This window comes from Prinia subflava, chromosome Z, assembly GCF_021018805.1.
Source record: "Prinia subflava isolate CZ2003 ecotype Zambia chromosome Z, Cam_Psub_1.2, whole genome shotgun sequence".
NCBI classification, from domain to species: Eukaryota; Metazoa; Chordata; class Aves; order Passeriformes; family Cisticolidae; genus Prinia; species Prinia subflava.
The window spans coordinates 27,442,155-27,457,946 of NC_086283.1; the positions used below are offsets into that span (position 1 = coordinate 27,442,155).

Genomic DNA, 15,792 nt, shown 5'->3' on the forward strand with positions numbered 1-15,792 from the left:
GTCAGCGCTGCACGGGAGCTGAGGGGAGCGGGGAGGCGTGTCCCGGTGTGGGGATAACCAGGATCACCGGGATCATCCCTTCACTGACCCTGCACCGGGCTATGGGGGCTACGTGAATTCAGTGAGATGCCAAAAAAAAAAAAAAAAAAACCACCAAAAAAACCAACCCAAACAAACCCAAACTAAAAAAAAAAACACCCTCAACCAACCAGCCAGACAACAACAACACCTAGAAAAAGCCCCCGGGTTCTTTTGGTGCGTTTTTGGTGACTTTTTTTCGTTGTTTTTCGGTTGTTCGTTGATACTCGGCTCCCAGCGCGTGGCTGAGAGATGTGGGAGTGTTCCCCTCGCGTCCCTGCGGGCGTGAGCCACTGGTTACTGAAGCCTTAATAACATGAAGAACGCCTTAGTGAGGCTACTTCTTAACTAGGGCCCTTATTTATTGTCATTGTTTAGGGAGAATCCAGATTGTCTCCCCCTGGTCTATTGTATTTCTGCTCCTGTGCTACATTATCTCCTTCTAGGGCTTTTCATCGTCTTTCGTGTATCTGCACCTGCCCAAGATTTTCCAACTTTTTTTTTAATTATTATTATTACTGAATAACCTTTGGTGCTTGAGAGCTCAGTAAAGTGAGTTCCGTGGAAGAACTTCACAGTGATGACTGTGTTTAGGTGCCTGAATGTTGCTGTCACAACAAACACCTGGAGTTTTATGAGAACCTGTACCTCCTTATAAGCATGGTTTTAAAAGAATCACCCCATCCCAAGGTGATAGCTTGGTTTTGCGGTCTGTATCATTCTCTCTGTTTCAGCACCAAATTCGTGCTTGTCTGCTGAGTGTGGGACAGATTTTACTTTTTCCTTTAGTGAGGGGAAACAGATATTTTTCTCTCTAAAATGACAGTTTGAGGTAACATTTGACATACTTTGTGCAGCTGCTGTGGGAGGCTGGGGGTTGATGTATATGTATAAAATGTATTTATCCCAAGGAATCGAGGCAGTGATCTACTGCAGCGGAGGACTTTAAGATGAATGGGACCTACACAATACACTTAAAATGCTGTTTATGTCTTCAACAGAGCAACTTCCTTAGCAGTAGTAGATTTGGTCACTGTAGCTGACAGATCTGTGTGAAATTGTGATTTCAGATTCATAATCACCAAAATGTACCTGGGATGTTACCAGCATGAGTGGATGTAGAGTTTGAGGTGGGTTCTCTCATGGAATTTTCTCTGTCCTGTGGACTTCAGGCACAGTGTTGATTGTGGATTTGTTCTGATTTTTCTCTGGATTGCTTAGTGACTATAAAGGTTTGTTCAATTGCAGATTCATCCGTCTAACAGACAGTCGGCATTTTGCTGTGTGCTCATTGTCTCACAACATGTTCATACATTTTATTCCTGTTACTGAATTACATTCACTGTATTGGTTTCTTTCCATCACATGTCAAGATTTTGGATTAAAAAAATAATTTTATGCATAAAGACAATTTAAAATGGCCTTATTACCTAGGATAACTTCATTTTGAAGTGTTTGAGTGAAGTTACATAAAGTATGTTTATAAAGAGAAATAAGTTGTTAGTATAATCACTGACCAGTACAGCCTCTGATGGTCAGCGTGGCTGAAGACTTTAAAGGCAGTAATACTTTTGCACATTTTTTGTGTGTGTCGGAGATAGAAAGCAACTGGGTTGTTTTGCCTGTTTGTGCCTGCCATCACTTCTGGATGCTCAGTGTGAATCAGAAACTCAAATTGAAATATTCTGTAATGTCTGGGGAGACTCCACTGTCAGTCCTTGTTCACACTGTAGCCAAGCCTGCTTTCAGGTGGTCATCTAGTGTCCTCTAATGTAGTTGTTTTCAAACATGCCCTTTTATGATAGCTTTATTAAATTTTTTTTCTACTTTGATAGTTTCTGGCAAGCTCCCACCTGAAACTCATTGCAGATCTTTGCAAAAAATGCTCTTTTTTTTACCATAGACATTTAATTTCCAAGTGAAGTTTCCAAAAGTCTCAGCTATTCGAAAGGGAATTTTTACTGATCATGTGCTGTATTAAAATGATTTCAGATGAATAATTTGCTGTGGTGGGAAAAAAAATGTAAAGATTTTTGTGGGAGCCTTGGTGGCATAATTTAAGTGATTGGTGCACTTAGCCTGGAAGTGTCTTCTGGAATACAGCTGTGATAGGAAAGTGATATTGACTGGAATATCAGCTTTCAGATGCTGTTGTTCCAGTTTCCTTTGTACTTTTTTCCTCTCCTAACTAATACCTTGTCATGGTAAAGCAGCTTTGAGGAGCTGGGACAATTTCCTTGGTGTTGTCTGCAGGAGTGGGCTGGGTAGGCACACTTGTATGGTGAACATCAAAAAATAAATCTTAAGTTTAAACAACTAAATCGATCTACATAGCAATATTCAGATATTTAAATAAAAACTTAGGATGAATACTGGGTTTTTGTTGCTGTTAGGTCTCTTAAGAGGAGGGTTTGTAGTCATGGCTGTGTTTCCTTGTGTTGAGAAATATTTTAGTGGTGAAAGGCTTACTTACTGTTCAGTTGAGTAGAGCACACCAAGGAATTTGTGTCTGTAATGAAAGGCTAAAAAACAGTCCTAGGCTGTTTCTAGATGCAGGAAGAATTACCACAAAACAATAACAATTACGTGTGGAAACCTTGGATTTTTGTCTTCTGTGTGTTTTACCTTTTATGAGGAGGAGGATTGGAGGAAATGGTTTTAAAAATATCACAGGTGGGTGACTGATGTGACAGGTACATCTGTATAAATAAGTTTCTGTGCTTAATACATCCATGTGTGTATATGAGGTGGAAAAAACATTTGAAAATAAACTGTAAATGCAGTCGGGGTTTTTTTTTTGAGAAATGCTGGCTTGAGTGACTAGCAAAAAGCTGATACTGCTTTTCTTTGGCTTCTACATGGTGCCCACGTCTGTTGTTCCAGTATCTTCAAACACAGGCATGAATGCTTATAAACTTATTTGCATTTTTGCTACTGCTTCAAATTTGTTCTGCTCTCTGTCTGGAGTAAAGAGGCGGTGGAACACGAGGGGTGTGCATTTTGCAGGCAAGCCTGTCATGGGTAGGAAGTGTTCTGTGTGCTGACAGTGGTAATTAGAGCATGGTATTTTGTTTGCTAACACTATTTCGAAGGGAAAAAGAGACCCCCAAAAAACCTCACAAAAAAACCCTCAAAAAACAAACAAAAAAGAAACAACCCAAAATCCGAACACCAGTACCCAAAATACCAAAACAAAACAATATCCAAAACCAAATCCCCGTCTACGTTTAGATTTGGCTCTTCTCTTCATTTCTCTGCTTCTGCCTGTCACCTACCAGAAGTGCATTATGATACTCACTGTAGTGGCATGGATCACAATAGCCATGAAATACTTGGAGTTTGCAGCTGTTCTGAGTACGAATGATCTTCATTCTTCACGTCAGGCTTTAGCCTGGTATTTTAACCATACATTTAACATGCAGAAAGTTCCTGCACACGGTGATGGTGGTGGGGAGTGTTCCTACAGCAGTGGGAATTCCTGCGTCTTAAAACTTCTGCTTTTTGTGGCAGATTTCATGTGTGTACAACCGATGGGGGGATGCAAAGGGTATTCCATCACGTAGCAAGGTACTCCAGATTGTAAAAACATCCAACGTGTGATGGCCTTGCTATGAAATAGTGGTGCTGTGCCTGATGCGGGTGACCTCAGTGCCTCTCGTGACACAGACAATCCCTGCTACTGGTATGCAGCAGCACTGGATGTCTTACAATACTCTGTTTTGACCCAAACCCGTCCAGCTCAGTATGAGATAATTTAAGGTGGTTTTCTATGCTGCATGTAGGCTTCATTAAAGCAGTATGGCAAATATTTGTGCTATGTGCTTGTGGGTGTGCCATGGGCCTTGCAGGATCACTTGCTGTTTTGTCTCAATGCCTGTTTCTGATGTCCTCATTATCTTGCAGTGCCACTTGAGGATGAGAAATTTTAATCCCTAACTCTTGTCACCTAGGGTTTAACAGGAGGGGAAGAATGTTTTTCAGGGGTTATGTTAGAGCTTAGAAACCCCAGATGAAAAAAGCAGCACATGTCCTTGAGTAAGTGGAACCACCGAGGGCTGAGGGTGAAATTTTCAAGGACTCAAAGCCATTATCTGATTCTTCAAGGTTAGTAAGATGCAGCTGTGATTTCTTTACTGTTATATTTGGCAGAAATGTATTGTAGTGCTTGCTAATGTTGTGGGGGAAACATAAAATCATCTGCCTAAATTCTGAACCAATATCACTAAATAACCTAGATTCCAATTTAGACAGCTGTTGTAAAATAACATTAAATGGTTCTCAACATTATTTCTTTTTCCATCAAAATGAATATTTTCTCTAGTTGTATCGCTGACTTGAGCTGTGTCCCTTTCCTGGGTTAGGAAACAATAGCCTTCATCTCCTGCTCTGTGTAATCGATGTCTCCTGGATCTTAGTCTTCTGCACGTCCTTTCCCTCTGTGTGTGAGATGGAAAAAAGGGAAAGGTGTCAAAAACCTCCTGTGTATTTGGAGATTATTCACAGAACATAGTATCAGATAATGTAAATGGTAAGGACTGCTGTCCAAGATATGTCAAGGTACAAAAGACTCGCTGAATTATGTACGGTGCCATGTTGACACAAGCTAAGGCGAAATTTAGCAGATAATTACTAAACAAATTACTGTTGTTTGCTAATCTAACGCAGTCAAATCTGGTCAACACAAAAGAACACGTCTTACAGGAAAACTTCCAAGTTTGAAAAAAAAATTTATTTGTGTGCCTTGAGCAAGGACCTCTGGTGCTACTGCTTTCTAAGGTGATTTCACAAAACATTTTTTGATTAAATTGTCCAAGTTTGGAAAGCTTGGAAAAGCATTGGATTATTTCTGCATCTGTTCTTCAGACTATTTGGTGGCTTTTCTGGGAAGACGTGTCCTTCAGCAGAGCAGACAGCTAGAGCACAGATTGTAAAATAAACAGAAAAAAGCGAGACTGATCTGATGTGACTTTTAAGAGTGCAGAGACTGAGAACTTTTGTGCCCTTGATCTAGACATCAGCCAAATTGCTTCCTATCTTGGGACAGAAAAATTAATGCAACCAGAGGAAGAGTGAGGCTATATATCCTATCACAGGCTGCATTTGTGGTTGGGTGTTGTTTTTTGTTTTTAATAAATGATTCAAATGATTATGAAAGGGATTATTTGTTTACAGGTCTACAAAGGGGTCTTAGAGGCCATGCTTTTCAGCACAGAAGTGGGACAGGAAAGAGAGAGCCTGGAGCTTTCCAAACTCTGTCAGCTGTGTCAGGCTTGGGGTGAAACCTCACAAAATCCTGGGGAATTTTGTGCTGGTTGAGCCAAGCAGGGAAGCATCAGATTCTGTTGTGGAGGCTTATATTAAATTACTCCAGCTGTGAAAATGAACCTTAATTTTCAGAGTCCAGAATGCAGCAGCCACAGATCAGGAGATGGGGCAGAAATGTTAAATTCTCTGGAAGCTGACATATGGAGGATAATTGTTTAGGAAGCAAGAGGCAGGGAACTAGCTGAAGCATTCTCGTCTGTCTTGGAAATACACCTATTTGAGTAATGTTTTGTGATATCCTGTGAAGGCAGTATTAGAGAGAAGGGTTTTTTTTCACTGTGCATTAGTCAGAGAATATATGTGTCAGAGAATATATGTTTTTCCCAATGCATTAGTCAGAGACTATATATGAAAACTGTGCCTTATATATTTTTTTTACTCTTGTGTGTTGCAGGGATTTTTTAAATTAACTCTCACTATCCTAAAACCAGATTTTTTTTTTTTTCTTTTAAGTAAAGAGGTAGAGGATGGTTTCTTTATTATATAGTCTTAATTTGAGGTTCATGTTTTGAGTTTGATACTTTTAACAGTACAAAATAAATAAGGGCATTTGCAGCACTGAAAGAGGGGAAGATGCAGCAGCAGGTTCTTTATTGAAACCGGCACTGGAACTGTGGAGCTGTGGAGAGGTGACTCCTGTGCTCAAAGGGGGTTTTTTTATGCTCATGTACCTGCATTATTTCAGGGCCATTGTGTTTATTCTCTGTTGTGTTTCAGGTACTGATGTGCAGCTGCAGTTGGGAGCCAGAAACACGAAGGTGAACTGCCCCCAACATAAACTGAGACTTGTTTTTAAAATATTTATACCTTCTGTGCTGTTTCTGTGCCCCACTCTCCATTTTTTATGTCGTCATTAACTTACCTGGGAAAGCAACAATTTACATCCTTAACCGGGCAGCCTGAGACCTCTGTGGTGCTTCACATCTCTGCTTTGTTGTAATTTGCGTTTTAAGATCTCAGACTTGTGTCTGACTGGTTCAGTGCCAAAGCAGTTTAGTGCTGTATTTTACTAATGAGTACTTAATTGCCCTCTCAGCTCAAGTCCCAGTGGCATTTTTGCACTGGTGTGCCCCTGCTGTGCCCTCATCTCAGCCTGCAGCTTTCTTTTCACTCCCGTGCAAGCATTCTTCAGGAGCTGTAAAGGAGCACTAGTACTGAAAAGCTGTTTTCCTGGAATAGACCCCCTGCTTGGCATCAAGTGTCTTGGGTAAGAGTTGAAGTTTTGGTAGGGTTTTTTTTTTTTTTTAATTTTTTTCTTTTTTTTTTTTTCTTTTTTTTTTTCCCCACTCCATAGTAAGAACCAAAAGGAAAAAAAAAAAAAAAGGGAAAAACCACCAAAACAAAAAACACCCCAAACAACTAAAAAACAATAAACACCAAAACCCCCAAATGAATGAAAGAGTGAAAGAGGCAGGAAAGTTGCTTAGAAAAGCAGGGAGATGATGAGTCTTGAGAGGCTTTTTTTTTTATGTAGAAAACTTGAGATGTTAAAAGTACAAGTGATTCCTGTGAAGCTCTTCGTGCCCTTTTCCCTTTCCAAATGTGGTTTGTAGACATGGTGCTGATTGAGCACCAGCCAGTAGATTTGTAAGTGCTGGATGAGGGTGTAGAGTGAGTGGCTTCTGAATTTCTGGTGGAACTGTGTCCTTGCTTATGTTCTCTCTCTCTCTCTTTTTTTTTTTTCTTTTTCCTTTTTTTTTTGACAAATTTGCTTGTTTGCTCAGAGCTTGGTGAGTTAATGAGATTTGTGTCCTGTGTCCCCTCCTTGCTCAAATACTGGCACATGTCATGATGGGGACTGGTGCTTCTGTCTTGCTTTGGTTTGTCAAATGTGAATTATCACAAAGCCTGAGCTAAACCCGTGCTGAACCTGTGCCCATGTGTGGAAACAGCTGAAATTGGTGCTCAATATGTGTCTTTTTGCCTTATCTTCAAACTCAGCCTAATCCATCAGCAGAGTAATTAATGTTCAATGCCAAGTAATAAAGCTGGATAAAGAGCTGCAAAATTGAAATTTAGCTGCATTGAAAGTGAATGTCTCAGTTCCTTGTGAGTTATTTTTCTGTGGGGGTCAGGCAAAGCAAAATGAATTACAATTTTTAAATTAATAAATTTAAGCTGTGTGAGCTCTTTGTTTTTGGGGAGTTTAGTGTTGAATTTTCTAATAGATAAATAGCAGATGGAAAGAAAAAACATAATAAAACTTCAGTTAAGTGAAGACTGGGTAATGCAGGAATTTTCTTCAAAGAAAATGCCTGAGGAAACTATTTAGTAAGATAAAACAATTTTGAGCCTAGGCCTATTTTTTATTATTAATTTGACAGGGACGGGAAATTAAAATAATCCATCTCTTTGAAAAGTCTTGGATGTAGAGGTGGGAGGAGAGAAAGATATGTAAGCTTTCATATTTATACCTGCCCTTGTCCCGCTGAAGTGGCAACATTTGGTGAAACTTGTTTTTCCAGGTTACTGGACTCAATTTTTCAAAACTCCTCGGAAAACCCTACATACAGAATTACGTCCATCCATGTCTGCCTGACACAGAGTTGTTTCATTTATCTTTGTTTCAGACTGGGTGCTCTTGCTTATGGATCTGTTATGGATTTGATACTACTGAATTTATTTGACCTTAAAATTTACAAAGAAAAAAGAGGAAGAAAAGAGAAAAAAAAGATTTTCGTGGAATCCACTGCTCAGTGATGTTAAGTGAGACATTTAGAGAAACACGTCAGACTGAGTGGAATTGTAATAGGTTTGTGTGAGGACTAAGAAGCAGAAAACAAAGGAAATCTGTGCGACAGATTCGTGTTGAATATCCTGATAATATTTAATCCTAAAGAAGGCAGTGTTTTGGAAAACAGATGATACCTCAGCCAGACTATGTTGTTATCCAAATATACATCAAAAAGACATATGTATTGGGGTGTTTTTGGATGGACCAAGGGTGATTAAAACATGCTGCCTTCCCCCACCCCCCCCCCCCCTCCCCAAAATGTCCTCAACTTTGCTATCCTACCATGGATGATACTAAGGTACTGAAAACAGCAGAGATGGTTTAGAAAGTATGACTAAGAGATTTGGAATTCCTAAATCTTTGTTCTTACTGACTGTATACATTGAGCTCAGAGGTTGTGTCTGGCACAACTTCCTTTTTCTGTTTTTTATCTGCAAAACATACAGCAATTTTAATGCTGTCTTTTCAGAGAAATTATGTGAAAAATGATATATATTTAGAATGTGTGTTATTTTTTAAATCTTTTTTTGAGGAGGAAGTGAATGATTTTTTTAATAAATACCCTGTGGTTTTCAAGGAAAGGCACTGTGCCACTGGCTTTGGTAGGATCTTGGAAAGCCAGGGTGTTCTGCTGCCAAGTTAAGAGTTATAAAGTATTTGTTGGGCCTTGCATCTTCCAGAAGCAGCAGAGAAAGGGAGTCTGGGTCTCTGAGATACGCCTTGCTGACTTTTCATCCCAGATCTACCCTATGGAGGCTGGGCTGGTTGTTGCCTTTGATCTTTGCTCCCTTTCACACACACTTTTTAGTAACTTCACTATTGAAATACACTTTTTCATCAGGAAACATGACAGTTGCATGACTTAATTTTAATTTTATTTTTTTGCAGATTTCTGATGTTCAGTTAGTGTAACCTGGCTTATCCGTGCATCTTGGAAAGAGAGGTTTTGACATTGTGACTGCTAGTTTTGGGAAGAATTGTTACAATTCTACAGTTGTCACAAAAAGGGTGAGAAAGAAGGGTCTGCCCATTTTATAAATCTGTCTGCATTACTCCCTTACTTGCTAGTATATACTAGTATAATTGCCTACTTTGGTGTTTATTTTAATACACTGAAGGCCTTTTTTTTTTTTTTTTGACCTTATTATAGCTTGATGTAGCTGGTTGTAAGTGAGCTTGGCAAGGCTGGCTGCCTGCAGTGGGTATTGGGTTAGGCCTGTGACTTCAAGAGGATGAAAGACACCAGGGTGGGCTTTGCCTCCAGGCTGCAATTAAGATCAAGGCTTGTTAGTAAGATTCCTACTATAAAGGTTGTTGACTGTCTGCTTCCTTCTGTTTCTCCTCATTTTTCAGCTGGTGACTGTAGTAAATAAGCCTGACCAGGGTTGTTCCTAATCGTGGATTCCAGATCTTCTGTGTCAAATCTTCCATATCCTATTGTCCCATGGAGCCTGACAAGCTCAGAGCTAATTTGTTTTTGGTTTTTTGGTTTGGGGTTTCTTCTTTTTTTGGGGGGTACACACAATTGTACAAAAAGCATGTGCATGTTTCCAATCGTTCTGTGGCTGCCATGAAGCAGTGGGAAGGCAGCAGTGCAAATGTGAGCCATGTGAGCCTCAGCTCTGTAGTTGGGCCCATGATCTCTGATCAAATGTTGTCATGGAGGACTGAATTTCTTAAATGGCCCACTTGCCCTTTTGCACAAAGGTAGAAAATCATTCAGTTTCTTCTTCGTATCCAAGTGCTAATTTTTGGTTAATTTCTTTTATCTCCAAGGCAAAGTTGCATTTTTAGCAAAATTGTATCCCATGTGCTTTTAATACAGAGCAAAGTTAAACAAAAGAACGACTAAATATTATTTAGGATGCATGTAATACAAAAATGTTTTAGCCCCCTAAATTACATTAGGGAACAAAGCTCTTTCTAATTTTTTTTTCTTATCTGGCTTTCAGATTTATCTGTAAGTTCCACATGAAGGTTATTATTGGATCATTCTTCAGTGTCAAACAAATATTGTGGCCAGAGGATTATTGTGAGATAGGACAGGAAAGATGCTGTGTTATTTGTCTTCATGTTTGTTGGACCAGTCATGTTCTTCCTAAAAGAAATGAAAAAAGAGAAAGTCCCTATTGGATCAGGAGTAGTTCTGAGATTAATGGAGTGAGAGTTGAGGTTTTTGTCAGGTATTTTAATGTTCTTACTCCTGAAGTATTGGAGTTAATGGAATTTTAAATTAACACTAGAGAATATCAATTTGTATGAAATATATCACTGGAAATATGCATAAATATAGGCATTATCTTATTTCCTTCTGTTAGAAAATGTGGTAATAGCTAGTTTTAATCTTTAAAAGCAATCTTGAGCTTTTCTTGACTGGTTTAAATCTCCCATTATCCACTTATGAGTACATGTAGCATCTCCTGAATAGTACCTCTTTTCTGATTATGAATTTACTATTAACTTTCTTCTGATTATTATGTTATGATCTGTAGTTTGGGCAGTGTCAGAAGGAACCAAACAGTAGACTTTAACAGCAGTGTGTGGTCTTCTGTTCTGAACTCCCTGTGGATAACTCCCATTTTTCCTCAGCGAGAAAGCACTTACGGTAATTGCTCCATTTCAAAGACATAGTACCTCTTTTCTGGTCTGTAAGTAGCCTTCCAAGCGTAGCTGCCGAGGTTTGGAACACCTGCAGCCCGACCAATTTGGGGAAAAAAAAAAAAAGCTATTAGTCTGCATGGAGGAAAAAAAAAATGAAGTACTGAAGTTCAGAATATTATCAATGATGCTGTGTAGGATCAGCCTGAAAGATTTGGCTTTCGGTCTATGCCTGGTGCTATCCAAAACAACATATAAAATTCTTTGTGGCCCCATTTTAAGAGTGTCTTGTTCATTCAGAAGGGCCTGTGTGTTCTGTTTGTTCCAAGGGCAGAGGCAGCAGCCAACAGCTGATTCCTCCTCAGAGGGAAACATTGCCTAATAGTGATCGCAGGAGCCAAAGACCACGGGGACAAAGTGCTAAAGATAAACAGCTCAATCCCCGACTGTTCAAAGGCCTCAATAAAGCCTCTGATTTACACATTTGGGGTGGGACTCTGCTGTCCCCACCTGCATACTGGCCCCAGGGCCCTGGCTGGAGAGGCGCTGGTGTGTGTGATCCCCTGTGCCCCCAGGGATGAAACAGTGCCTTTCTGAGGCTCCAGTCCCAAAGCTTCTCTGCAGCTTTGCTTTGTCATAACCGGGGGAAGGAAGAAAGACTGACTCTCATTTTATGGAGGTGGTGAATGGGAAGAGCCCACAGGGGCTGGATGCTGAATGGCACTTGAGGGTGCTCCTCTGGTCTGATGAATTCAGAGGGTCTTTTTAGGCTGCCATAATGAGAGGCTGGTTCCAGTAGTTTGGGTAGCAGTAAAAATACAGTCTGCTTTTATGCAATGATTTTATTTTATTTTGTTTTAACAAGCTTCACCAACAGGTGGAGTGCTAAATAGTGACACTCCAAAAATTCAGGGGGCTGTTTTAACCTTTCTGAGCATTAACATAGTTCCTCCATTTCCACCCCAAAGACAAAAGTCAAAATAACTCTGAAGGTTTCCCCTCTCCTTTATGTTTGTGTCTTTCTTTCATAATGAAATTTTTACCTGGCTGAAGTATTTGATCTGTGAAGGATCACTGTGAAGGACACATTGGAAGCTGATGAGGTCATGAATTTAGTGAGCAGGTGGGGGCATTGGGGTAGGTTAGTTGTGAGGAGATTATTTTATTTCATCTCTTGAGATACAGAGCAATATGTCTTATTTTGGAAATACAGTGCTGTACATCTGTTACTAAAATTTGCCTTTAGAGTGAGTGAAATACATGCAGTTACCTTATAGTGAATGAATAAGGAATATGCCCTCTTTTATTGTCTGTGTTTTTATTTCTTTAGTAGTAACTGCTAGTTGTTAAATAAGTAGGGAACCCCTCTGATATTTTTTTCATATTCCTACTTGAACTGTGTGTGGTTTATTCATTTACTGAACGCTGCACTCAGCTGTGTTACAGAGTCGTGTTCTTTGGACATAAAGGGATAAAGGACATAAAAGGGCTAAAGGGAAAACGGATTTGGATTTTTAGTTTGTTGTTGTGGTAATAGTTTTATTGTTTTCAAAAAAGCAGTAAGATACAATATTACTGTTTGCAGTGATGTTTTTATGTGCTGGGTAGGTCAGACTGATTTTTGTGAAGGAGGTTTTTTCCTCCTCTTGAAGATAAGTGTGTTGTATACAGCCAGGAGTCTTTGAGCTTTTGCTGATGAGTTGGAACAGTTGAGAGCTTGGAGATGGAGTCTGGCTGAGCTCTGCTTAGAGAAGCTGCTCCTGAACATGGAGTAATAAGTAAAATACTCCTTTCAAAAGGCCAGTGAGCACTGTGGAGGAGATGAAAGACGAGAGAAAGAGTATCTTTGTTTTTATGCTTTCTTGGAAAATTATTTTTTTCAGAGATGCACAATAAAATGTGGAAAAGCAGGAAAACTGTATTTTGCATTTGTTTCAAAGTTCAGGGTATTATTCTTGGTAGTGTCTCCTCATTCTGTTGAGGTTGTGTTTTACCACAGGGGTACCAAGAACGTTGTCTAAACAGAATTTTCATCTTTAGCAGTGCTATGTTACTGGCATGAAATACTGATGTGTGCATGGGAAACCAGTACCACTGCATCAAATGAATTTAGTCTCAGGCCTCAGAGACCTTGTTAGTGCATCTTTAAATAAATAAACAGGCTTCTTTCCTCTGCTTCTCTTGACCTCACTTTTTCTTGACTGAGGTCTGACTGACACTTCATTTGCTTTATCATTGTATAAATAGAAAATGTAATTCTCTTGCTTTTTTTTTTTTTTTTTTGGTTATAGACAGTCTGGGTTGATAAGAAAGCGTCTAGTGCAGTTTTTTTTAACTGAATGCTGCTCTACTTTGTGATAAAAAATCACATAAGCCAAGCAAAACCTTCCTGTTAAACTACACATACAGCCATCAATACCCAGTGTGCTGTGTGTCAGGTTGTCTGTGTTACAGTCTTTAACTGAAATAATTTTAAAAACAGTGCCTTTCAGAGGAGGACTTCTATGAAAATATTTCACAAGAGACTGAATTTTTCCATAATGAACAAGAAGCAAAAGGGAATCGGGCTGGCAAAGGAGAGTGCATACATGTGTTCCTGAGCATGCATTGCTTGTGTTTCCTGCCCCATGCTCATTACTGACCCATGGCTAGGCAGTTAGTGCCCCACATATCTTTAAAATGCCTTTATTTCTGGAGTCACTAATTGCAAAGGCATTGTTCCAGCTGTCCACCCCAAATATCTAATTCTTTTGTTCTTGCTTACAGGTGCACTGATACTCTAGATTTTCTGAAATGGCCAGCTGGTTAGTGATGGAATTAGAAACTTCTTCTTTCTTCTTTTTTTTTTTTTTTTTTTTTTAATTTACTCAGATTAATTTTTCAATTTATGTTTTGGTAACTTTTTTATTTCTATTGCATTTTCAGGGAATAGAATGGTGGAGTATGACATCTGTAATAATAAACGTGCTGGTGGTTTAGAGATGTAAATACTAAAGCTTTATGCTTGGAAACCAATGCTTAAATTCATATATTTTGCTGCTTTTGAATGCTGTGCACTTGTCTAAGCAAGGGAGAGGCATTTTGAAGTGTTGTTTGGTGCAGAGTTGAGTGAGGGTCAGTTCAGTCAACTGCAGTTAAAGCTTCTCCTCCTAACCTGAAAATGCCAATTTTGGAGGAAGCCAAGGTAGCTATATCTGTACCTAGATCTGTTTCTCAATGTCCAGGAGCAAAGAAAGAGCTTCCTTCTACTCCCAGTTGGAGAATAGAGTCCCCTCAGGGCCTGAACTGATCCTGGTCATGATTATTTACTGCTGCACTTTAGATGGAAACTCTGATAAAACATTTAATCCCTGCCCAAGCACCATTGTACTCCATGCATGTAGTTTAAGTGCCTCATCTGGATTTTTCTCATTTTACATGCTATTTTTAGACTGTGAGTGAACATGTAGCCTTTTTTCAGTCACTTTACTGTTGTGTACATTGGATTCTTGGGAGGGTCTTAGGTCAAGCACAGGTTGCCAATTTGTTTTGCCATAGAGCAAAAATATTCACTGTAACATCATATATTTTGATCTCTGCAGAATCCAGTGCTTAAAATATTTCTTTTGGGTTGCTGGCATTTGCTACACCCTCTGCTTTGCTGTGAAGCTTAGTAGCAGCTTTCACGTGGCAGGTTTCCAGATGAATATTGATTATTTTGAATTATGTTAAATGTTCTGTACTTTGGGTGATAGCAGACCGTGAGTTCAAAAAGAGCCATGGGGAAGAGCTTGTGTGTAGCAATTTCCCGCCCCCCGGCTTCCTGACAGCATCTTAATTTGAGACTATTCAAATACGTTTAATTGTTGGCACTGAAACCTTACTTAGTATGATCCAGTTTCCTGTTTGGGAGTATCACCAGATCTCTGACAAACTGAATTTGAGGAGGAAAGTAGAATAAAATTACAAGCATGCTTGTCCCCACATACAACCCCCAAGATAGTTATGTTAAGCTGTTAAGCACCTCAGTGGTTATAACAAGATTATCTTGCTTTTTAAACAGGTGTTGGGAAGATGGAGAAGACTTTGAACAAAATTCATCCAGTTTCTGATCCAGAAGCAACTTATTTTCTACAGGTGTCATGGGAAAAGGATTTAGGCACTGGCTTTGGTTTGCTTCTTAGTGATTGTCAGTGTGCCTGGACTGGGACAGGTAATGCAAAGAAAAATACATTAATTTAAATTATTACTGCTCTTAATTGTTCCTTTTTAAACACTTTCTAAACTGTGACCTGCAACTTGTATGTAAATTTCATTGGCGATTTTCCCCAGTCATGGTGGAAGTGGATTTCAGGGTATTATTCTTGGTTGCGTCTCCTCATTCTGTTGAGGTTGTGTTCTACCACAGGGGTACCAAGAATGTTGTCTAAACAGAATTTTCATGGGAAAAATGGGATGTGGCCAGAGAACTTTGGAATTTGGAGAGATTGTGTGTCAAAGCTAAAACTTATTTGTTCAGCACATGGATATGCAATGTTTTGTTCTTTCTTAAGAATATATAATTTCTTGGAGTGATGCTGAAGTAACACTTCCACAGACATGTCTTCTCCAGATTCTTGAACAAATGTGTACGTAAGTTCCATTTGCAAGTTGGAGTCTATGAAGCCTTTCATTGCAGATGTTTTTTAAATGTTTTCGTGAAATTTTAACAGCTAAAGGTAGCTGTATTTCACACTAAAGTGAATTTTTGGGATGGAAAAGGGACAATTAAACTATCAGTAGGAAAAACTTAGGCTGTGGGATTTTTTTCTCCTCTGTGAAACCTCAGTAAGAGGATGGGTCTTTGCATATGTGCAGGCTTCTCTTGTTCCTGCCCAGTGAAAAAAGGCTGGATTTGTGTATTCCTTGAGAAATGTCAAATACTTGATCAAAAGCTGTTCTCTCAGTAGGAAAAATATTTCAAAGGGAGGAGAGAATTATGTAATTTCAGCAAATTGTAGGCACAACCATTTTCTGGACTCTTTGTCTGAGTTATAAGAAGTATCTATGTAGTTCCTTTCTTCTTTTTTTTCCCTGCC

At 39.3% G+C, this 15,792-nt stretch overlaps 1 protein-coding gene across 6 annotated transcripts in view; it reads left to right on the forward strand.

The window, feature by feature from the left end:
* XRCC4 (X-ray repair cross complementing 4) overlaps nucleotides 1-15,792 on the forward strand; it is a 152,741-nt gene that overhangs the window by 313 nt on the left and 136,636 nt on the right. For 2 of the 6 annotated variants that reach the window (XM_063423817.1, XM_063423813.1), the window contains exon 2: nucleotides 14,778-14,927. In XM_063423817.1, the coding sequence (XP_063279887.1) occupies nucleotides 14,789-14,927 (139 nt within the window). In that variant the 5' untranslated portion in view covers nucleotides 14,778-14,788. Of the gene's footprint in view, nucleotides 1-973; nucleotides 1,209-8,713; nucleotides 9,146-12,555; nucleotides 13,540-14,777; nucleotides 14,928-15,792 lie in introns of those variants that run through there. The other 4 variants (XM_063423814.1, XM_063423815.1, XM_063423816.1 and 1 more) reach the window with 4 other exon arrangements.